The sequence below is a fragment of the Aspergillus ambiguus genome (genome assembly GCF_047715705.1).
Source record: "Aspergillus ambiguus strain CBS 117.58 unplaced genomic scaffold BDV59scaffold_1, whole genome shotgun sequence".
In the NCBI taxonomy this organism is placed as follows: Eukaryota; Fungi; Ascomycota; class Eurotiomycetes; order Eurotiales; family Aspergillaceae; genus Aspergillus; species Aspergillus ambiguus.
The window spans coordinates 1,190,172-1,212,347 of record NW_027395514.1 but is presented as its reverse complement, the minus strand read 5'-3'; the positions used below and the strand labels follow the sequence as shown (position 1 = coordinate 1,212,347).

The 22,176-nt window shown below is 51.6% G+C and overlaps 8 protein-coding genes and 3 non-coding genes across 11 annotated transcripts; 7 read left to right on the top strand and 4 right to left on the bottom strand.

The window, feature by feature from the left end:
• The first annotated feature begins 4,325 nt into the window (after window positions 1-4,325).
• On the top strand, window positions 4,326-5,328 carry BDV59DRAFT_167075 (DNA-directed RNA polymerase core subunit RPC19). The gene is made up of 4 exons (XM_073687825.1): window positions 4,326-4,670; window positions 4,748-4,839; window positions 4,916-4,992; window positions 5,078-5,328. Exons 1-4 carry the CDS (start codon window positions 4,548-4,550, stop codon window positions 5,209-5,211), a joined length of 426 nt encoding a protein of 141 aa, XP_073553297.1. The 5' UTR covers window positions 4,326-4,547; the 3' UTR covers window positions 5,212-5,328.
• Window positions 5,329-5,808: 480 nt separating this feature from the next.
• On the top strand, window positions 5,809-5,889 carry BDV59DRAFT_t11. Its single transcript has one exon. It is a non-coding gene; the product is annotated as a tRNA-Ser (tRNA).
• Window positions 5,890-6,638: 749 nt separating this feature from the next.
• Window positions 6,639-7,616, bottom strand: BDV59DRAFT_167074 (putative NADH-ubiquinone oxidoreductase B14 subunit). Its single transcript, XM_073687824.1, has 4 exons — window positions 7,468-7,616; window positions 7,305-7,366; window positions 6,974-7,120; window positions 6,639-6,895 (listed from the first exon to the last, which is right to left on the bottom strand). The coding sequence occupies exons 1-4, from the start codon at window positions 7,508-7,510 to the stop codon at window positions 6,776-6,778; spliced, it is 372 nt and encodes a 123-aa protein (XP_073553296.1). The 5' UTR covers window positions 7,511-7,616; the 3' UTR covers window positions 6,639-6,775.
• Window positions 7,617-8,849, top strand: loc1. Its single transcript, XM_073696725.1, has 3 exons — window positions 7,617-8,249; window positions 8,311-8,460; window positions 8,524-8,849. The coding sequence occupies exons 1-3, from the start codon at window positions 7,971-7,973 to the stop codon at window positions 8,659-8,661; spliced, it is 567 nt and encodes a 188-aa protein (XP_073553295.1). The 5' UTR covers window positions 7,617-7,970; the 3' UTR covers window positions 8,662-8,849.
• Window positions 8,848-10,670, bottom strand: BDV59DRAFT_6006 (putative hydrolase, alpha/beta fold family). Its single transcript, XM_073696728.1, has 6 exons — window positions 9,775-10,670; window positions 9,563-9,720; window positions 9,437-9,517; window positions 9,252-9,375; window positions 9,075-9,199; window positions 8,848-9,018 (listed from the first exon to the last, which is right to left on the bottom strand). The coding sequence occupies exons 1-6, from the start codon at window positions 10,549-10,551 to the stop codon at window positions 9,015-9,017; spliced, it is 1,269 nt and encodes a 422-aa protein (XP_073553294.1). The 5' UTR covers window positions 10,552-10,670; the 3' UTR covers window positions 8,848-9,014.
• A 1,403-nt stretch (window positions 10,671-12,073) lies between these two features.
• BDV59DRAFT_190254 (uncharacterized protein) lies at window positions 12,074-16,647 on the top strand (the record flags this gene model as incomplete). The annotated part of the gene is made up of 6 exons (XM_073691735.1): window positions 12,074-13,233; window positions 13,642-14,812; window positions 14,865-14,882; window positions 14,936-15,051; window positions 15,104-15,756; window positions 15,806-16,647. The coding sequence occupies 6 exons, from the start codon at window positions 12,074-12,076 to the stop codon at window positions 16,645-16,647; spliced, it is 3,960 nt and encodes a 1,319-aa protein (XP_073553293.1).
• Window positions 16,648-16,804: 157 nt separating this feature from the next.
• Window positions 16,805-18,069, bottom strand: BDV59DRAFT_167064 (histone H3 family protein). Its single transcript, XM_073687823.1, has 3 exons — window positions 17,970-18,069; window positions 17,591-17,873; window positions 16,805-17,495 (listed from the first exon to the last, which is right to left on the bottom strand). Exons 2-3 carry the CDS (start codon window positions 17,772-17,774, stop codon window positions 17,149-17,151), a joined length of 531 nt encoding a protein of 176 aa, XP_073553292.1. The 5' UTR covers window positions 17,775-17,873; window positions 17,970-18,069; the 3' UTR covers window positions 16,805-17,148.
• A 346-nt stretch (window positions 18,070-18,415) lies between these two features.
• derA (putative ER-associated proteolytic system protein Der1) lies at window positions 18,416-19,219 on the top strand (the record flags this gene model as incomplete). The annotated part of the gene is made up of 2 exons (XM_073692921.1): window positions 18,416-18,604; window positions 18,668-19,219. The coding sequence occupies 2 exons, from the start codon at window positions 18,416-18,418 to the stop codon at window positions 19,217-19,219; spliced, it is 741 nt and encodes a 246-aa protein (XP_073553291.1).
• A 362-nt stretch (window positions 19,220-19,581) lies between these two features.
• Window positions 19,582-20,501, bottom strand: BDV59DRAFT_5923 (uncharacterized protein). The gene is made up of 2 exons (XM_073696713.1): window positions 20,175-20,501; window positions 19,582-20,111 (listed from the first exon to the last, which is right to left on the bottom strand). Exons 1-2 carry the CDS (start codon window positions 20,354-20,356, stop codon window positions 19,679-19,681), a joined length of 615 nt encoding a protein of 204 aa, XP_073553290.1. The 5' UTR covers window positions 20,357-20,501; the 3' UTR covers window positions 19,582-19,678.
• A 413-nt stretch (window positions 20,502-20,914) lies between these two features.
• Window positions 20,915-21,031, top strand: BDV59DRAFT_t12. Its single transcript has one exon. It is a non-coding gene; the product is annotated as a tRNA-Ser (tRNA).
• Window positions 21,032-21,107: 76 nt separating this feature from the next.
• Window positions 21,108-21,224, top strand: BDV59DRAFT_t13. The gene has a single exon. It is a non-coding gene; the product is annotated as a tRNA-Ser (tRNA).
• Window positions 21,225-22,176: the final 952 nt, after the last annotated feature.

Here is a 22,176-nt window from a genome sequence, read left to right as displayed (position 1 = left end):
GCTTCGCGGGAAAGCTCGTGCCGAGCCAACAAACCAACAGGCCGAGTGGAAGGGGTCGATATTGACGAGCAGGTTCAGATGACCAAAAACAACCCACACCAGTGTGTTCCCGTCACGGTATATAAGAAGTTCCCAACGGCAGTGCAACCCAGGACCTGGGGAGGGTTTCCCAATGTCAAACGGTCTGCTGCAAGGTCGGTGTCAAGCAGCCTCTCTTTGTCTGAAAGGTGGTGGTGGAGGCAGAGCGACAATGAATGGACGATCGGCGCGCCGGGAGGGAAGAGCTTGACGAGGACGAAGGCGGTTATACTTCTTCCTCCTCTTCCTTCTGAGAGGGTGTCGAGATGTAGGGAGGGCGGAGGGCGGAGGGAAAGCCAACGACACCGGCCGAAACAACCAACGAACCACGAGCGAGACGACCACGACGAGGCCTGAAGGAAGGAAGGAGGGAGGGGAGCCAACAGAAATGTGGCACTGGCCAGAGCGAACAGGCGTGGAGGGATCGTTGGTACAGGCGCTTAAGCCAGGCTAGTTGGCGGCAGTGTGACAGTGCTGAGAGGTCGGGCGGACCAGGGAGGGAGCGTCAAGCGAGGGGAAGCGACCAGGATGCAGGTCTGGGCCTTGAGGGAGAGGAGGAGAGGAGAGGAGAGGAAGAAAGGAGGGAGGAACAGAAGAAGAGGGGAGAGGGAGAAGTTGGGATGAAGGGCGGAGGGGATATTAGTATAGAAGTATGAGGTCAATCAACTTGGGACATGAACCAGCAAAGAGAATAAAACGAGGAAATCAGAAAATCGGACGCCGATAATAATAATAATATAATGAAATAAAGATCATGCATCACCATCAACTCTAAGACCAAAAAAGAACAGCGTGGAGAAGCAGAGCCATGGAAATGCTGTTCATCCACTTGGGAAATGAGAACGGCGGCTGATTGGGGCCAGCTGAGACATGGTTTGTTTCTGCTGTGATGATGTGACAGGGTTATTATTTATTTTTATTTTGTATTTATTTCCGATAATAATAATATAAAAATAATACAAATAGTTACAGAGTTCTACTGCGTACTCATACATCTCATCTGTGTACTGCGTACGGCGTAATATGAAGGGTACTATCGCAGTCGCCTGAAACGACCACTAGGACCAGGTATAACTCCTTGCGACCATCTCGATCACATCCTGACACCGATCACAGATTCAAAGAATCCTATTGATTCTCTAATTAGATTCTCCAGTTCTATACGGAGTACATATGTTTCTACAGCCAAGATCTACCTAAAGAATAAATATTTCCTCATGCTGTCCGATGTCAGTATCCACCGCCCAAACTGGTGGAAACAATAGTCCAACTCCGACCCATGAATCCAGCCGAGTTTCCCCTCCTGATCCCTCCCATTAATCCCCTGTCATTATACCTTCTTTTCTCCGACTTCTCGATATCCCACTACGTACCTATCCAGCCGATCCCTCACATCCCTTCTACCAAATGCAATATCGAACTCGGCAACTCCCTCCACGCCGTCACTCATCTCCCTACTCCGTACTCCCTGCTCCGTAAATAATCTACTCCCCATAGACCTCCAACCATACTGTCGGACTGATCGCTCCCACTATTGATCCCCTCCCCGGCCTGATTGGACCCGGTTCGGGGTCGCTCTGTTTCATCCTCAACCACCGCCACCGGATTCGTCAGCGAAACAATGGTGGTGGTGTCAATCAGGCCCAGACGGGATCAGTGCTTTCAGGATCTTTCTTAAGGTTTGGCCGCGGATCGTCCTGAGCATCACGAGTATCCCAACCACCCCCCAAGGCCTGTGCGACTATTCGATCCTGGTGGCATTTAGCTCACCTCTCGGGTGACAAATCCCGTCAGATTCGCATCGCATGCTCGATTAGGCAGTCTTGGACATTCTTCAGCGGTCCAGCGGGCTTGTTCCAGACTGAAACCATCGTTCCCCGATCCGTGGAGTTGACACTTACAGCGTGTGGAATCAATCGTAGTCATGGCCACACGGCGTAGATAGGCGGAAGACCCTCCCACCTAAGCTTACCACCATAGACAAATGACCCAGACACATCCAACCCAGACCGCCCAGACAAGGGCTGACACTGGGACTCCATCCCTGCTGTGGTTGCAGCGCCAATGCTTGTTCGGCCCTGTCGGGGATGTGGGCTAGCGGTTAGTGCGCAGCCCAGGTGCAGTAGGGGTCTCGACTCAGGTTTGGGACTGATTCTCACACCACACACGGTCTATAACTGGAAAGGTGGAAATTTCGCCGTCGCATGCTTCTATTTCCAGCCCGTTTTCTCCCTCTCCCAGAGAATCGGAGAAGCATTTCTTGGATCGCGGGGTGGAAAGAAGGGTCATGGAGACCCATCGCATTCTATTCTTGTGCTCATCCAATTTCGCATGAAGCGTTCGTGCGTTCTTCACCTCCATTCATCGTCCGTCGTTCGGCGGGCCCACGTGTGTTCCTTGCAAATTAGATTGCCCGACCGAGCTGCCATCATTTCGACGAACCACTAGTTTCTGGGTCGCAGGGGGATTATTGCTTTTCACTTCCGCGGTCCTTCGGTCTATCACTTTGTCTGTCTTTTTCCGCTTTGAGAAGATCGGGCTCTCACTGTCCCAGGTGTCAGCCTGAAGATCGTGCATCTATCCATTTTCTCGTTCTCAGAGCGATCCGAACAACGTGGTCGAAGAAGCAATCATGGGGTGGCCACTTCATCCAAGGCAGTTGTGCATGAACTGTCTTTGTGTGTCTCCTGAAGGAGTCTTCATCTGATTACTTCATTCAGACGACGGACTCTTCTACTCCTCCCTCGAGTCAGTCCCCATGATCACTCCGAGAAACGGCCATCAGCCTGCACGGACTGTTGCTAATAATATGATTATTAGTACACAGTAGATTAATCTCCCATGTGGACGTGGGGTGGTCTTTGCGTTAGGACATCAAGCTGGGCTTGGCTTTGGCCGATCGCAATAAGCTTCCTGTCTGGATGATAACCCCATAGTGTTCATTTTCACCTGACCGTGGCCTACCTCAACTTGTAGAACCAAGCCGTCTTCAATTGCTCGGAATACTTCTTAGAGACGACGTCCAGCATCAAAGGATAAATCAAACTTAACTAAGATTATTACACGGATGTCGGATCCGACGAGGGACCCGAAAGAATCGGTCGTCTACAATATTACCACAACGCTCCTCCATATGAGTTAAGACATGAGTTAACGCGCCTAGCAGCCCAACGCGATAAACCACCGTGCCAGGTACAGTGTTATCATCTCTTTGAAAAGAATGGCATACCTCTGATTTCTATCGATACCATTTTGATTTGACTGACATGGCTGCGCCGGCTTGATGAGTTACAGCAAAGGGATCTTGTACAGTACCATGCATTGATGAAAGGGACGACATTATACGACATTATCGGACTGAAAATACCGTTCAGCTACCATAAGTGCCTAGACACCTACGTAGTGGTTCGGTATTTCAGGCTTTCCTAGTTTGACAGACTTATACCACCAAAATAGATCGTTTAGTACACTGTACAGAAGAGCCTTGGCCACCAACAACCTTTGCAAGAGATCAGAAGATCTTACCCGTCGTGTCTCCAGTTTCTGCGCGAAGAGATACCGCCAGAAGAATGGGTGCAAGCTTTTCCATATGAGTTGCATTCAAAATGCCCCGTGGATCGAATTGGTGCAGTGTCCTGAAAGACATAGGCCTGGCCTGATGATTTTTGCTACTCAGATATCTGTTATAGTCATCGCAATACTCAGCATCAGCCACAAATATCAGATATCAATCTTGGGAGACAATCAAGCGCCTTTTCGTGACTTGGGATACTATCTGGTGAGAACGCAAAGCCCGGTTTGGCCTGTTTATTGATCCTCAAATTGGAAACAGCGTTCGCTCCCTCAGGCAGTCCAGATAAATGACCTTCTTGTTCCCTCCGACGACCGCCTTTGATTCAAATCAAACTCCCGATCTGTCTTGAGTGCTCAAGAGCTTTCCTCCGTTGCATTCTCACGATGCCATGTGTGTAGGACAATTTTTTCCTCTAGCTCTTTCTGTAATATAGAAATATCTTATTGCCATACAAGAGCAGTCTTTTTATCACACTGCTTCACCAATGAACTTTCCCATCAAACATGAAAATAGATTATGTAGCAGCCAACTACGTACTATCTACTAGGTAACGACAATGCTTGGGATGCATTGACGAATGGCCGTTGCGCCGGAACCGTCCGTTTCTGGAAGGCGGTCAACATCACCTTCTATCGATAACCATTTTTCGCTTTTTTCTCCCGCATAATCCCATAAAGAAGTTTTGCGACGAAAGCTGCCTCGACTCGAATAATTTTGCGATCTTGTCGACAGAGGTGTTTCTACTCCTGCATAATTTGGCCACTCGGTCCACCGGCTTTTCGACACTTCACCTCGAGCCAGTCTATCGTCAATCCACGGTTGAACATTTACCATCGACGACCGTCCAACTCTTCCTTGAACGAGACCAAATCTCTAACCAACACCGCACTCCATCATGCCCTCTTCCGTGCATTCCCAAGACCAAGACCAGTCCATGTTGGACGCCGCCCCCCAGGACCAAGAGCAGCAGCTCGAACAGGAAGACGTGCTGGAGCTGGAGGAGAAGCGCATCGTTGTCGTACGTCTATCCCATTGAAAACTCCTAGCTTGGTCCTAGCTCGGTACTAGCTTGGGCATACCGCTAACCTGCAGCAGCTGCCTGGCCACACCAAGACTGCTGCGTCGTTCCAGTTCGATGGGGAGGGCCACACACTGGGCAATGCGCTGCGATATGCCATCATGAAAAAGTATGTGCCATCTTACCTTTTCCCCCCTCGCGTTGTGGAATTACCGACAGAATGCTGACTGCTTTTTTCTCTCTAGCCCCCAGGTTGAGTTCTGCGGATACACCATCCCCCATCCGTCAGAGACGAAGATGAACTTGCGTATTCAGACCTACGGTAAGCTCTGCCCTAGCTCGATGTCTATCGCTGTGGCTTTGTATGGCGGGAAACATGGATAGGATCACTGACATGGATGGAGCAGACACAACAGATGCGTTCGAAGCCCTGGAAAAGGGCCTGGATACTTTGATGGATCTATGTGATGTCGTCACAGAGAAGTTTACGACTGCGCGCGACGCTTTCAATGCCTCGGAAGCCGACAAAATGAGTTCTTGATGTTGTATTTTGGTGGGATTTGCATGTGTCTTTTATGTAGACTCGGTGTTTTCGTATTGGCGTTGTTGTATATAGCATGAGTCATGCCGTGGGTTTGAATCAGCCTTTTTTTCCATCTTCTCGCAAGTTCGGCATTGTCCCCCCCTGCTAAGTGCTCGGTATGCGTTTGATCCACGTAGATGAGGATGACATGTGCTCTCAAGTGATACGACCTACAGAGTACTTTTAGTTTGCACTGAGGCATTCCCCGGTTAAAGGTACACCACACCGTCCACGCATCTACGTTGGTTTCATTTGGGAATGGCCTCCGCGAATGCTGTGCCGTAGCAGCCCTAGTAAGTGGTCGATACAACCAACTCCCTATGCTTATGGTAATTAGTTGACGTGCAGTGGTACTGTTCCATTATAACAGAAGGTAGCAACTGGCACAATAGTTCTCGAAGGAAGCCGCCCATCCATCCATAACTAACTGTGCCGTGAAGTAAACGCCAAAGTAAGCAAGCTCTTAGAGCGTCCAATAGAGTTGTCCGCGGTTTTTGGCGGTGTTTTGGCTTGGCAAAAGTGTAGATGAGGAAGACGTAGTATCTAGATGAACAAGACAGTTTGTCCGAGTGGTTAAGGAGCGCGCCTGCTAAGCGCGTACATTCGTGTGCGCAGGTTCGAATCCTGCAGCTGTCGTTGTACGTATTTTTGTTATGTTTTTTATACAACACAAGCCAAACTCCATACTACCTAGGTTCTATCTTGTAGGACCTCAAAGTTACAAACAAGTCATATGCCATCACGTGATTTATACTCACGTGGATGTTCCCTTAGCGCCATAGAGCAACACCCTCCAATACGCTTCGACAGTGTGGGTTGCCAAATAATATGATTTCGAATAAATAGCATATACGATACATAGGTAGCTTATTGCATGTAGATGGTACGGATCACAGAATCTAATCATGGATTAACGGAGTATGAAATTCCCTTTTGCTTCTGTTATGCCGCCCATGATGTTCTGCCGCATGCAGTTGTTGGCCAGAAAGCAGTCACACCAACTAGCTCCATGCACCATATTCAATGCTACTAGTACCTAGTAGGCAGTATGTATCCCTATACCTGGCATGCTCGGGCCAGCCCTCCTTCCTCGCCCATTGCATAGGGAGTCTAAATGAGTTAGAGAACTGATCAAGTGCTACCTACTTCATTCAGTATTTGCCCATGTAAATAGTTTCACTAACCCTGTAAGCCTTGTATGTGGCTCATGTAGCGGTTAGCAAATGATCAACTGGATAGTGCTCGGTCCGTTCGGTCACATCACACAACATAGCTAAAATAAGCGTTGAATGATACATACCAAACAATCATCACTTAACGGGTTCGTTTTGTATCTATTGCCGCTACTCATCGATATAACTTGGTAAGGCCTACGCAAAGTATACGTTCTCCGGTAAAAGTGACATGACATATGAAACAACAATATTTACATAGCACTCTATCACGCCACCTCACAATAGAGAAATTCCGATGCATGCAGATAAACAGGAAAGGAGAAGGAAATTGAACGAGACAATTGAATTTAATTGCGGCCCTCAAGGAAGCCCGAAATGAAGTTAGGAGGTAGCCGGGCACCGGGGTCCTCCTCTGGCCGGAAGTACTTCATCACATGCGACAGCTGCTTCCAGTAGTTGAGGGTTTCCTAAGACATGGGTTAGCATGTCCGCGAGCCAGGATGGACAGACTGCAAAAGGCTCCTCTGCAGGAGTCTCTGACTGACCTGGAACTCAGCGTGGCTCTGGAACAGCAGCACATCGACGGCGCCCAGCTGCTTGACGTAGCGGTGCTTCTCGAATTCCTGGCGGACCTTTGTGCGGATGGCGGAGACGGGCATGTTCAGAGAGTACATGGTTTGGATCTCCGGGGACTGCGTTGCATCAGTATGTCCATTCCGTCGACGTTTATCACCGTTCTTGGTCGTGGGTGTGGATTGAGTGGGCGTTGTGAGGGTGAAGACCGGGTTTGGAGGTATGCGGTAGGTGGTACGATATCGACATGGGCGAGCAGCCCTGTCATCAACGGGGAAGCAGGAGAAATTGGGATTCACTGACCGCTCTAAGCCATTCTCTGTACGACTTCAGGACACGACGTCTGGCATCGGCCCAGTTGACGGCTATAGGGCGAGGTAGGTTAGCTGGATGGTCCGTCCATTGACATCGCGGCAATTTCTAAGTGTCGGTCCGAGTCCGGGTTGCAGGGAGAAAGAGGACGTACAGGAGCGCGTGCGTTGCGCGAGGTAGGTAGGGTTAATGGTCATGCTGAACGAGGCAACTCAACAATGGGGTCGATTGGTGGGGGAGGACGAAGCCTGGACGGGGGAAGACGGAGGGGAAAGGCGAAAGGCCGTGGGTTTCGCTGGGGGGAGGAAAGGAAGAATGAGGTTGGTTAGCGTGATGCTGGATGATCCGCCCCGGCGCTGCCCGTCTCACCGCCTGCCAATTTCGAAAAAATTTCCGTCTTGCGATAAACCATTTTCTTTTCCTTCACGCCGTATCTTTCTTTCCGCTTCTGCTTGTTGATACAACACTATATAATTTGTGTTGTCTTTGTTCCTGGAGGTAGTGATCTACTGCTGTTGCTCGTCTTCGGTTCTTACAGTGGACATAGGACTCTCGTCGGCTTGTTGAAAATTTCCCGCCCATTTCAGTCCAGCCGGTCAATCTCATTACCTCTGCTCCACGTGCTGAGCATTGTCTTGGTATACCCAGACGACCACCATGGCGCCGACAAAGGGCTCCTCCAAAGGAAAGGGTGATTCGAAGAAGGGCAATCCCCTCGCCTCTGCGGCGAAAGTGAGCAAGAAGAACGCCGCAAAGCGCCCGCCGCCGCAGGAAGTCAAGTCGAAAGCGCGCACCGAACCGTCGCAGCTGAAGAAGACGAAGAAGAGAGAATATAGCGAGGCGGAGCTGGACCTTCCGAAGCTGAATACAATTACCCCTGTCGGTGTCGTGAAGCCGAAGGGAAAGAAGAAGGGCAAGGTTTTTGTTGATGATCCGGTGCGTTCAATATTCCCGTCAGCTACGTGGTTAACGCGATACTGACGATGTGCTTGTGCAGGAGGCCATGGCAACTATCCTTGCTATCGTCAATGCCGAGAAAGAAGGTCAGATCGAGTCCAAGATGATGAAGGCCCGTCAGTTGGAGGAAATTCGGGAAGCGAAGGTGAAGGAGGCCGAGGCCAGACAAGCGCAGAAGAAATCTAAGCTGGTAAGTGTGGAGTTCGATCCCACCCAACATAAAATAGTTGGATTGCTGATATGATGATTGTAGGAGGAGGCGAAGAACTCGATCCGGAATAAGAAAAAGCCCACGAGTGGTAGTGATGCGGGCCCCGCTACTACGACAGCTAAAACTAATGACTCGACTTCGAAATCAAAGGGAAAGAGGAAGAGCGTTTCTTTTGCTTGAGGAGTTATGTTCAAAAGCATTTCTGTCTATAAGTCTATGTATCTAGATGGGGTTCTGGCGTTTGCACTGGTCTATGCGTTCGAACAGTGATATCAATGACACTCATGACGATCTTGCCTGCATCATCGAGCTGAATTTATCGCAGTTCCTGCGACGTGCATGACTTCATTTGGGAAGTGCTAACTTCATGTCCAGTTTGCGCCGAATCGGGTTGAAGTCAGGCTTGGGTGCGGTGTCCGGTTCCTTGCTGTGATCGGTGTGGTTAGGAATGTGGCCGGGGAGACGCTCCGAATTCTCGACCATGAAAGGGGTGCTGAGGTCGATCTCTTTCGCCATCAGGTTCAGGAAATTGTTCACCTTCCGGAGATGTCAGCACTCATGACAGAACAAGAGAGGACTGAACACTTACCGGCTTGACAAACCATCGGTCCCCTCCAAGCTCAAACCAGCCGAGATGTCCTCCCCAAGAGGTAGTCATCATGACTCCGTAGGGGTTTTGTTGGATTTCCTGGAATGGGAGCGCACTGACAGAAGCAATCTTCACAGATGTTAATATGTCACAATCAATGCATATATCTCTGGCGACGTACCGGATCATCTTCCGCCTGGACAACAAAGAAGGGAATTCGGATATTCAACATAGTGTCAATTGAGGCAGCATCACGATAGTATGCGCCCTCGGTGGGATATCCCCAAGAGGCGCATTGTACGGCCCTGTAGGTTAGGGATTAGCAACTAGCGCGCGGATCTCTTTGCCAGCAATGCAGTTGCTTACCGATCGAATTCGTGCAGGTACGTAACGCTCCGCACTTCCTCAACATTTATACGAGGGTTTTTAGAGACAGCTTCGACGTGCCTGCCTGCTGTTAGACGAGTGACATTGATAAGTGGAAACACGTACTCTTCAAAAAGTCTTTTCATGCTCGACCCCATTACCCGACTGTAACCAAGACCAATAGCCGTACTCTGCAAGTTAGAAGAACTAACTTCGAGGTTCCAAGGACTTGCAACTAGCACGGCTGCCTTCAGCAGACATTCATCTCCTTCTTCACCCAGATACTAATAATCCATCATTGTTAGACATGCAGGTGGAATATGCTTAAGAAGGCTTACATTGGCCAGAATGTTCGCCCCCAAGGAAAAGCCGATGCCGAACAGGGGCCTGTTTGGAAAGATCTCACGCAGCCATTTGACCGCTTGGCGGACATCCCACGTGGCACGGGCGTTGTAAAGCACCCCGCTACTGATGTTCGTCTGAGCGCAACCGCGCGAATTGATAACGCAAGCCTCCCAGCTGCCATCCGCAATAAGCGGGTGTAGGACATGGCGCAGGTAGAGCTCGTGCGAGCCGCCGCTGAGGCCGTGAAGCACCACCAGCATGGGCTTGGTATCATCTGACGGTAGAGCAGCGAACTCATCATCGGTGAAGAAAGCTGTACGTTCTGGGAGTCCCGACGGTTGCGTGTATTTCCTCTCTGGGTCCGTAGTTGGGCCGTCCTGGGGAACATCGTACGGCTCTGTCACGAAGTCGACTGCAAAGTGACCAGCAAGCATGGGGGTGTTGGCTTGTAGTACCCGGCGTTTGTAGTACACGGGGACATTATCAAATTTTACCACCGTCCAGGCCGTCTGCAGGTGACCATTGAAGAGGAAGGGGTTGAGGGAACATTTTGTCGGGGTAGCATTCCGGCAGACCTCTGCTAATGTAGTCTGGTCTTTGGACCCGGCCTTACCAGCTTTCCTCGTAAGCCGAAGGCTGTTATCTTTTGCGTTGAAAAAAAAAACTCGGCCCGTGGGGCGCATCCACGATAGAAACCCCATGACGAACAGTCCGGATAAGAGAATGGATACCGGATATAGATCGAGCAGGCTAGATGAGTCTGCAGCCATGAGGCTAACTAGGCGAACCTATGAGGAGGTGAAGATCCGTATTTCGAGAAGATGGCTGTACTAGCGGATAGCACCGGGTATGCCCTTTGCTCGAAGGTGTGAAGGATAACAGTCGGCAGTCTATAGAATGATAGATCTCTTACACAGCTCGACACACCGCAAAGTTGGTTTTGCTCGTTTTGCCTCGGATAGTGAGTGATGGGAGATCGATCCGCAGCGGTATTACATAATCCACACCCTCAGGTGGGATTGATATCAGACAAGAGAATGGAACGAAAGACAATGGATTTGTCCGAATGAATGTCAAAGCGATGAGGACGAACACTCTGCAGAATTGAAATTCCTTGCAGGTGGCAATCCTCGGGCTTTGATAGGGCGGGCCCAACTAGAGGTCGACTTGTACCTCGGCATCTTTTCACCACTACCATGTTGCTGCTCCCTGCATGGCTTTTCCCCTTTGTGTGCATTTACATCCCGGACTTGAAGGAGTTAAGATTTCTCTTATGGTATAGTCTTGGTATTTAGATGGTAGTAGTACAAGTTATATTAGACCACTCGACGTATAATTAGTCATAGAGGTATAGGAAAAAGACAGTGAGACTGTGATCATACGAACCGCCCTCCAAAATTGTTCCTAGATAGCAGAATAATATTCATTAAAATACATTAAAACAAGGCACTAGATCATAATTGATATTCTGATTAGTGATCGATAGAGGCGAGGCATGACTAAGCACCTTATCTCGATCTATCTCCATGTGATCTTCCAAAAAGGATCGACGTCTGACTGACTGGACGCTTTGGATCATGCGACTTCGATGTCACCGGACCCCTCCAGCTCGTGTCTGCTTCGTTGCATCCGATTCACGCCTCCACACGATCCCTACTGCCCGTCTTTGTCGTCGGTGGATCGACATTCTTCTGACCGTTGGTACTGCGGGCCGTCGGTGTTCCCAGACGGCGCTTGATGCGGCAGAGCGGGGCTGCCGGAAGCGGCAACTCTATGTAAGAAGCGGCCAGATGCCATCATCGACACGGTGGTATTCAACTTCTAAAAATTCCCCATCAGTACATGCCTGTTGCTGTCGGTACATGTCTTTGAATGCGGTGCCGATCTTCAGTGATCCGGTGTCGACCAACCAAGCAAGACAGATTGGGGATGCCCGCTTGGGTGGATAGTTTGATAAGGCTTGTCTACACTGTGACCCTGGCGCGTGCTCCGTTTGCGTGCAAGGCGGTAGACATATAGGTAGTTTGCGCCCCGGGTCAAAAGGCCCTCCTTTACGTTCTTAGTCCTTTGGGGGTGGTCTTTGTCACGCGGTGTCCATATTCTTGTTTTTGATGTCTATATACACACCATGAATCCCCAGAGCCAGCAGGCATCTCACTGCGTCTTTTGTGACTTATGAACTACCAGCTACATTTTTCCCCAGCATAATATTGCTTCACTTCCTCGATATAGTCGCGAAACGGCTATTTGGAACAGCCGTCCATGGTCAACTCGGTGTCACATTCGATCGACATGACATATTCTTTTCGCCGTGCAGGGAAGAAATTGAAGCTAATCGCCAAGATGAGCTTTTGGGCACGAATGCATGGGGATGGGCAGTCTGGGGAGAGAGGATCTCCCAAGCGATCCTATCTTCTAGAACTACCCACAGAACTACTCTTGGAAATCATCTCCTATCTCACCGTCTTGCCAGAGGCCTGTCTCGCCCTGACTTGTAAACGACTATACGCAATATCTGGTCCCATCCTTGACTCCAAGTCCCTGCATTTCAACCGAGATTTCGCTCCGCTCTTTCACCACTACCGGAACGGACATAATTTTGTCACTCCTCGATGGCAGCTGATCAACTTACTCGAAAACAGTAGGTGGTGGGCCTGTTCTAACTGTTTGAAGCTCCATCCACGAAGCGCATTCCCGTCCCGAGAGTTGCGACGGAAGGCCGAAGAGCGCACATGCCACCTTGGGGGGTCGGCCGGGGTGGTCGATTTGTGCCCTTGCAAGAAGCTGACATACCGCGACGCCCTGGATCTGGTCGAACTCCTGAAGATGCGACAGAAATCCGTTGACGTTTTGTCGGCCCAGTTTGGAAACGGGGTCCAGAACAGATTCTGCTGGCACTCTTGTACCGAGAACTATGGCTCCACCCAGTTGGAGATTGAAATCTTTCCCGAGTTGAATGAGCATGACCAGCTCATGGTTAAAACGGAATACCATTTGACAACAGCTGCTGGACAGTTAGGGAAAGAGGAGTACATGACGCCCCGGTTTGGATGCGCCCATCGATCTGTCGACTTGTGGCTTTCCAGTGTCTGCCAGACGACTATCTGCCGACTATACGACACTTTCTGTTCCTCATGCAAGCGCATCACGGTATGCAATAGCTGCAGTACCACCCTAAAATGCCCTCGCAAACAGCCTTTCCGAGTGGAAGAGGAGTCTGGCAAGGCGACCTATTTCTTCTGGACGGAAAGATGTCTGGGAGGAACAACCTCGCTTCCTGACCCGGCCTGGGCGTCGCAACGTATCCATCCGGCCGAGAATATGATCGACGTGGATAATTGCAGTGAGCTTTGTCCGTGGACCGTCCGCGAGCATCCTCCTCTCAACAGTCCCCCTAATATAGGGATGGATATTTTGGAGCCTGGATTGCAAAATCAGTCCATGAACCAGCTGTACTCATCAATCAATTTGATTTGACGATGCCAGATGGTGCAAATGGGGATTGTGACACATGACTGAATGAATGATCTGGAGTATATATACTGTAAACCGGCGTAACTCTCACATAGATGGACAGGCGTTGTTGAGAGCAGGCCTCGTTGGATACTGTATTTGTCCACTCTGATTGATTGATGGACATGTTTCTTGAATATCTGGAGCGATTGTGTATTTCTGGGTGTCTCTATACCCCCTGTTCCCATTAGAATTGAATACACTCGAGTATCTTCCAAGTTGACTATCCGCGTATGCAAGAGCACGCTCTCACCGCCTTGGGTTTATCCGATCCGACGCGCAAACGGCAAAAAAGCCCGCGCATGGACCAAAAGGGTAACCAAGGACAATCACCACCACCACTCCAGCAACAACTTCGTTCACCAACAATACCTCCTCCGTGACTGGTTTGATGTCCGTTACCTATGTCCTGGGGCGATGAGCTATCCACCCCCCCACCACGGACAATATCCTCCTCCGCAGTACATGCAACATCCCAATCTACCGCCGCCGCCTCAACTCACCGTCCAGCAGCAGCAGTTGCTGTACAATGCGCCCCCTCAGAATGCCTCGTCATATCAATATGGCAAGCCCATGGCATATCCCCAGGTTATGATCCCGGCGTATCCCACATATATGCAGCCGTATAACCAACAACCGCACCCGCAACCACAACCGCAACCACAATCACCGGCGCAACCGCATCCTCAGCACCACCCTCGCCATCAGCATCCACCACAACCTCAACCGCAACCGCAACCGCCGCCTCCGCCTCCGCCGCAACAGCAGGAACCACAGCAGCAATATGTCAATCCCTCTGATCTGTTCCATCAACCCCCCATGCCTTCGATGCCTCCGATGCCTCTCTCGCGGTTCACCCAAGGCACGTCGCAATTTACCGCGCCCTCCCCCGTATCTGCTGCTGGCAGCAGCCATTCACCAGCCCTCCCATCGGCCACCCCGACACCTTCCACCTACTATCCCGCGCTCGGACAAAACCAGGCAACTCAAGACTATGGACAGACCCCCCAACTTATGCCCCAACCGGCACCGCAGCCGGCATTAAAGACAACGCCAAAACCTGTGGCCAGGCCTCCCCCCGTTGCTGCGACCCCCCCGGCCCCGTCACCGAAAGCCGTACCTCAGGTTTTAATTCCGGCTCCCTCGCCCGAGGTGCAGCAAAAAATGAAGATGCAGCGGAAGCCTTCGAAAGAACAAACTCAGCGCAACCCCAGCCAAAAATCTCCGCAGAAAACCGCCAAGGCTCCAATAGATTATCAAGTGCTTCTGCTGGCAATGGCCGACGAGTATCTTAACGCAGCCCACAGCCAGGGGACTATGATAGCCTTGGTGAGGAGGGAAATGGAAGTCGAAGAATACTATAAGTTGGTTGCGACGGGGCTGGGCTGCTTGGAGGCTGTCTTGAAGAACTGGCGGCTACAACCTCGAGTGGAAGCGCTTGTGCGGCTACGGTATGCACGCATATTGTTCGAGGAGACTGAAAATGATCTTGAAGCGGAGACTGCATTGAGCAAAGGCGTATGTTGATACCTCTTTGGATCGTTTCGTGTGATTGCTAACGATGCTGTAGATTGACCTCTGCGAGCGAGTGCGTCCCTCCTTTTACTATTAGGTCTTGTGCCAAGATACTGACAACTGCAGAATCGTATGCTTGACTTGAAGTATAGCATGCAACATCTTCTAGCTCGGATGTTGCACAAGACAAACCCGAAGGCTTCGATGAAGGCAGTAGATGGGATGATACAGGATGTTGAGGCGTAGGGATTTCGATGTTTCATCCAGATCATATGCTAACTCTAACTGGTCCAGATATCGTCATTCTGCGTGGGAGTACGCGTTTCGTTTTCTTCGTATCTCTCTCTCTCTGTCCTCCCCAGCCCATCAGGATCCGGTGACGGCGTTGCAACACCTTCATAAGATCGCCAACATGGCCAACCGGAATGGTGACAAAGCAGTTTCGGCTATGTCAGCCGTCATAGAAGCTCTGGCCCATCTGCAGCATGGGACCACTTGGGATTCAATCGAGCAGGCACAGCGTGCGGTCGCTCATGCTCGAAGCTACCAACTGAACGATGATCTGCGCAATATACCGCAGTTAAACACTCTGGTACAGATGGTTGACATCTGTTGCAGCCTTCTCGACTATGACATTAATCAGTCGTCGCAAAAATTAAAGATCCTGCAGGATATGATGGACGAGAGGCTGAACGATCCAAATTGGCGCCCAGATGGGTCCTTCTCCATCCCTCTCAATGGAAAGTCGGCGGGGCCGTCATCCATTGATACCGGGGATATTCTCCAGGTCCAGAATGGCACCCTACTGCTCAGCTTCAACTGGCTACCCCAACATGACCTATACGCACTTTGCTATTTCCTCAGTTCAGTTACGCTTTGCTGCAAGAACTCCTATGACGGCCGAAAGGCCGAGAAATTCCTGCAGGAGGGGATCCGCATGATACAAGGTGACATTGCCTTTGTTGCTCATCTCAAACCTTTCTAACCAGTTAACAGGGAGTTTCAAAGCGCCGCACGAAATAACCGAGTCCATGATCAACGCCAATCGGCGTGTGGAATGGCGCAGGATACTCTATTGCAATTTACTGCTGCAGCAAGTGTTCCTTGCATGTAGCCGCACTGACTGGGATCTATCTAGCAAAACGCTCAACGAGCTTCGGCAAGAGGCCCAGAGACTGGGCGACAGTCTGCCTGACTCCATCCAGTGTCTGATGGAGTACGCAGCCGGCACTATCGCCCAAGCAACTGGCGATTTCGCCACTGCCCTGAGTGCTTTCCAGTCTCCGTCTCTATCTCTCTCTCCGTTGTCGAGCAAGAGTGCTCGTAACGACCCCCGCCGTGACATTGCCATCCTCGCCGCGCTGAACACCGTTCTCATTCTACGGGATCCCACCCATCCCTCCCACGCCCAGCTCCACCCTCTGCTGACGACCATCGAGTCCTTCTGCAAGGGCAGTCCCAACAAGTATCTCCAGGCCGCGTACTTCTTCGTCTGTGCCACGGTGCAGACCGAGTCCACCATCCAGACGAAGCAGTTCCTGCAGCAGGCGCTCCAGTCGGCCACGGCGATCAGCAACAGCCAGATCACCTGCATGACGTTAACATTCATGAGCTGGAAGTACTTCCGCGGAGTTGTCGGCGAGCAGGCCGAGAAAAGCGCGCGCGCCGGACGTGCCATGGCCAAGAAAGCCAACGACCGGCTCTGGGTCAGCGTTACGGACGAGATGTTGGCGGAGACGCTGGAACGCCAGGGGAAGAACGAGGAGGCCAAGGGCGTTCGCGAGGAGGGCTATCGTGTAATGAATGGGTTGCCGGAGGCGTTGAAGCGAGCCAGCTGAGCGCCCTCTTTCATTTTCTTTCGTCTATCCCGCTTTCTATTCCCCTGTTCGTTTTATGACCATTATTAATCGATGATACTATGTTACGGCTGGGAAGCATGGTGTTGATATCTGGCGCAATGAGACAGGTGTACATGCAAATTATGAGAATATCAATGGAGTATCTATGGTAGTTGAAGATAGTAGATGAGCTGTAGGATATCCTGAGTGTTAGGTACCCAATGCCTAGTCTCAGGCCAGAACTCAATTACGTCTGCGTCAGTGACTCGACATCCACCGTACTAATATACATAGTCAAGGAACCGAAGAAATGGTAGGAACCAAGTAAAACAACAGCCCACTCTGCAAATGACTCCGGACTCTCATACGCCTGCACCCTATACACCGACCCACAGACTCGAAACCGAGTCTGAGAACAAAAATATCTCCCACGAAAGCACAGAAAAGACGACAGTGGTATTATAGAGATCAAAACGAGACATCCTCATGCCAAACCATACGCTATCCCAAGCCGCCCCAAGCACCGCGGATCCGCCGCGCAAGCTGGATATCCTTCTGCATGATGGTCACTCGCTTCGCGTGCAGCGCACACAGGTTTGTGTCCTCGAACAGATGTACCAGAAAGGCCTCGGCGGCTTCCTGGAGCGCCTGGATGGCATGCGACTGCCAGCGGAGCTCGGAGCCTCGCTCGGCGGGGAGGATATCCAGCGCGACTTCACGCACGAGTCGCGCGAACGGGAGCTTCTGGATGAGGAGGTCGTACGACCGTTGATACTTGCGGATTTCCTTCAGCGCGACGGTGCCGGGGCGGTAGCGATGGCGGCGACCGGTGGGGGTGGGATCGCCGGCTGTTCCAGACTGTTAGTTAGGATCGCTTGGTGCTTGTTGGTCTTGTATTCTCCTGGGACAGGAGCGAGGACGATGGGACGGGGTGGTCACGTACGTTGAACGTCGGATTTGCGAGACGCGCCCGCTGGTCGCTTGCCGCCTCTTCCTGTGCCGGTGGACTTGCGCGCTGTCCGACTTGCGGACGGAGATGCTGTCGATGGAGCTGCGACTCGACTGCTGCTCGCCTCTGTCCGCGGCGCGGCGGCGATCTTGTGTCCTCGCCCTGTTTTGGGTGGCATGATGGGTGGTGCGGAGCTGCGGGTGGAGGCTGAGCAGCTCAATTGATATGCGAGGGGCGTAGCCGAGTCGGCGACTGAGTAGCTTGCTGATTTGGGGGCCTGGGAAGGATGGTTAAGGTGGTCATCCGTGGGGTTTGGACTGTGTTATCGGGTCCGAATGGAGGGTGACCGTGACAACGGTCTATCGTTGCTTACCGCGACAGACAGTCGGCTCAAAGTCAATGACAGGTGGGTGGAAGAGACCTAGAGTGGAAAGGGAACGAGGGGCGTTGTGGACGAGGGAGGAAAATGGAGGGGGCTGGTTAGTATGCGATTTCTCCGTATAGAACGCGCCCAGCCTTCGCCTTTTTTTAACGCGTAGCGCGCGGCAACTCACGTGTTCATATGGATGCCTGGAGGATGGGGTAAACGGCCTCAGGCACCGAAGACCTATGATGGTCTCACCCCAAGGGAAAAGGCCACCTGGACGCTTGATATCGTTCAATCCTCGTCCAAGCCCTTGATTCTATCCGTCTGCTCCATCGATCAGGCTGGACCCTGTCGATTCCCCTGTCATATCACGGTCATCGCTGTCCTGTTTGGCTTTCTTTCCCTCTGCTTGGGCTTTCCAATCCTTTCCTAGTTGATCGCCGTCTCACGTCATGGCTGCTATCTGGGGTAACGGAGGACAGGGAGGCCAGTTCCCTCTCGAGCAATGGTTCTATGAGATGCCCCCAGTAACGCGCTGGTGGACGGCGGCAACCGTTGCCACCTCCGTTCTGGTGCAGTGCCATATCATCACGCCGTTCCAGTTGTTCTATAGCTTCCGCGCGGTGTACGTCAAGTCCCAGGTAAGTCGCCGTATAAGCTTCGAAGCTTAAAGCATGAATTATACATTAACCGGGTCGCAACAGTACTGGCGCCTGTTGACCACGTTCCTATACTTTGGCCCGCTGAACCTCGACCTCCTCTTCCACGTCTTCTTTCTACAGCGGTACTCCCGTCTCCTCGAGGAATCCTCCGGCCGGTCCCCGGCTCACTTCTCCTGGCTACTCTTCTACGCCATGAGCTCCCTCCTCTGCCTCTCTCCATTCCTCTCGCTTCCTTTCCTCGGCACCGCCTTGTCCTCCAGCTTGGTCTACATCTGGAGTCGCCGCAACCCAGAGACCCGTCTGAGCTTCCTCGGCCTGCTGGTCTTCACCGCACCGTACCTCCCCTGGGTGCTGATGGCGTTCAGTCTCGTCGTGCATGGCATCGTGCCCAAGGATGAGATCTGTGGCATCGTTGTCGGCCATGTGTGGTACTTCTTCAATGACGTGTACCCGTCGCTGCACGGGGGCCATCGCCCGCTCGACCCGCCGGCGTGGTGGGTGCGTCTGTTCGAGGGGACGCCCCGACCGGAGACTGCAGATGCGGCCAACGTGAACCGCGATTTTGCCGCGGCTGCGGCGCCGGAGGTTCGGTGAGATGGGTCGGAGTGGTGTCGTCTCTTACCCTACAGGAAGTCATGTTTTCCGTATGCAAGACTTACGGATGAGATGCGATCTTGCAAACCCTTGCGCAGTGATCGGTCGATAATTGACCATCGATCGATCAAGACATGGATACAGATTGTGATGTCCGCGCCCAGGCCGCGACTGGCTGTAGACGTTGAGGAATGCGTCGTGGATTGGCTCCGTGATGCGAGATCGTCCAGTCGAATGCTGCCAACGTGTCGTTGGTGAGTTGGCATCGCGTCTGGGGAGGCTGGACGCAAGGGGAGAAGTACTTTAAGGTGTCGTGCAGTCAGTGCTTTGGACAAGCCCGGTACTTGGAGGGCCCGTACGGCGCATAGGTATCGGTGGTCTCCGGCTCCATGTCATGAATGTCATGATTGACGATGCCGATTATTTGGTCTGGATGTGGGGGTAGATTCGAATGAATTTCTATTGTCTACAGTACTTGCGAGTTGACTCTCGTAGAAGATGATCATGGGCCCAGTGCGCCAGCACTTGCATGTTCCCGCAGATTTCGAAGAGCGCCGTCGGGACGGAAAGAGTTGACCTCTCGGATGATGTCATTCGGCGTCTGAGGGACAGGCTAAAGTGTTGTCCTCCGTTGTTGAGGTGGAATATGTAGTCCTTGGCTGGGCTTGGTTTCCTCCTATGCGTACTGCACAGACAGATAGCTACCCAGGCAACGACGGTAGGATGACAGGCCGAGAGACCGGTCGGCCGCCGTCTCCAGCCACGGCCTTCCCCATGCGGAGACGATTGGCCACCAACCAGAAGGATATGGAGAAAGCGCGGGACGAAGGGTGGAAGATCACCAAGGACACGGACATGGACATGGACACGGACGTAGCTTGACGTAAGGATGCTGGGCTGGGGTAAGTCCACGCATATTCTCCGCTGACAGCTTATTGGGTCTATGTAATGTTACCAGTGGTTAGCGAGCGAGGCGTCGTCTGTCTTCGTCTGTACGGAGTACGCAGTACGCCGTATTCGCCATAGTGGTACGCAGAAGTGGAACAGGTTGAAACATGTTCGCCCCCCGAGGGAGGAAAAACCGGGGTTCCACGCGTCTGACAGAGGGACCTGGTGGGTCATCGTTTGGCCTACCATTTTAATTATCCCTGTGGATCAGGTGGGGAGTGGTGGTGAAGGGCCGTTTAGTCTGCTGATTAGGATTTGTTGATGAACGAGCGTCAGGATTTCCAGTGTGATAGACGCCATTTGTGGATTGTGTGGCACGTCCAGGCCCAATAGTTCGGTTATCCATCTGTCCATTCCCTTACAGACGGTGGGAGTATGATGATGGTGAGGTGCGAAGATACGGATTTGCCGTCAGTGGCGATGGAGGACCTTGGAAGGGATTCCGTCCAGTGAACTCGGCCGATCGAGGAGTGATTTGATCATGAGGCTGAACTGTACTCTGTATACTGCGTAGTCGACACAGATGTGACTGAAACAGAAGCTGGTACGTCGAATGCTGTCGGTGTTATATTTAGACCTGCATATGCATTACTCCAAGGAGCTGCCTAGTAATAAGAATCCGATTACGAACGTGGAGCAGGTCAGGCAGATACATAGTTGACTTCGAAATGGATGAATCAAAAGAGCTTATCCACAGCCACCGAATTCATCTTAATGAGCAAAGAAATTGAAGTAGTCTAACGATAAGTCGACGTGGCGCAGTGGTTACCGCGTTCGGCTGCTAAGCATTTTCTGTCCAATCAGAAGATGGTAATAGTTGACCGGATTCCTTCGGGTTCCTCGGTTCGAATCCGGGCGTCGACGCGAATTTTTTTGTCCCCTATTAATTAGGGGACAGTCGGTTGAGGTGTCGTAATCCTCTCGCTGCTATAAGAACTGGGTCGACGTGGCGCAGTGGTTACCGCGTTCGGCTGCTAAGCGTCCTCTGAGCAATCAGAGGACGGTAATAGTTGACCGGATTCCTTCGGGTTCCTCGGTTCGAATCCGGGCGTCGACGCATAATTTTTTTGCCCCGTCCCTTCTTATTATATATAAGCCCAGTTAGTTGTAACTGGTCGAGGCGTCGTAATCCTGCGGAGAGAACGAGTTCACGCCACACACAGCCTCCCCATGAGGATTATTTTTCTACTCATAAGAAAGGCGTCGTAATCCAGTACGCCACAGTTGTTAGGACTATCTACCTATGGGGAAATCGTGCAGCTAGCTCCGTCTACACTGCATAGGACGGGCAGAAGATAACTACTGCCTACGAATAGATCGATCTGATTATTTTCCTTATTTCTCATTTCTCCCATTTATTATTTATTATTTCTTACGACATCCGTGGCGGAGGAACCCCCCACTCGCCCCTAAACCGTCCTGCAGCCCCCACTCGCCTAAGGGGCGACTCCCTAATAGGCCGCTCTGTTAGGCTTCCTCGTCCCCCGTAACCATGGGCCGTTGACGATGCTGCGCCTCTTTCTGCGCTCTCTCTCGTCCTCCCCCAACTTCTCTCCTCCCCTTGGCCTGCTTTTCGCCTAGCTTTTCTGGATGCTCTCGCATCGTTCGTTCCTTTTATCTTGGCCCTCTCCGTCAATTAATCTATCTACTCTCACACTCCTTTTTCTTTTCCCTTTTCTTCTCCATTCTCCGGAGGGATCTTCTTCGTCGCCCCTCCGTTAGTTCCTGATCTCCGCTTCCCCTGTTCCATCCACCCAAAAGAAAAAAGGGAAGAAAAAAAAAAACATAGGGAATAATACCCCCAAGCGTTCGATCATTCCTTCAAAAATCACTAGCGGCTCGTGGTCAAACTCTCCAGCCAGTCCTTTCCCTTTTCTGCTGTCGGCCAACTGGCTCGAGCGTTTCGTGCTTCTTTTCCCCAAAGAATCCTCTAGTCAACAAAAAAACCCCAATCCTCTTCTCGTCTCAATCTCTCACTCACCCTCCTCTCAATTCATCCTTCGGCCTGG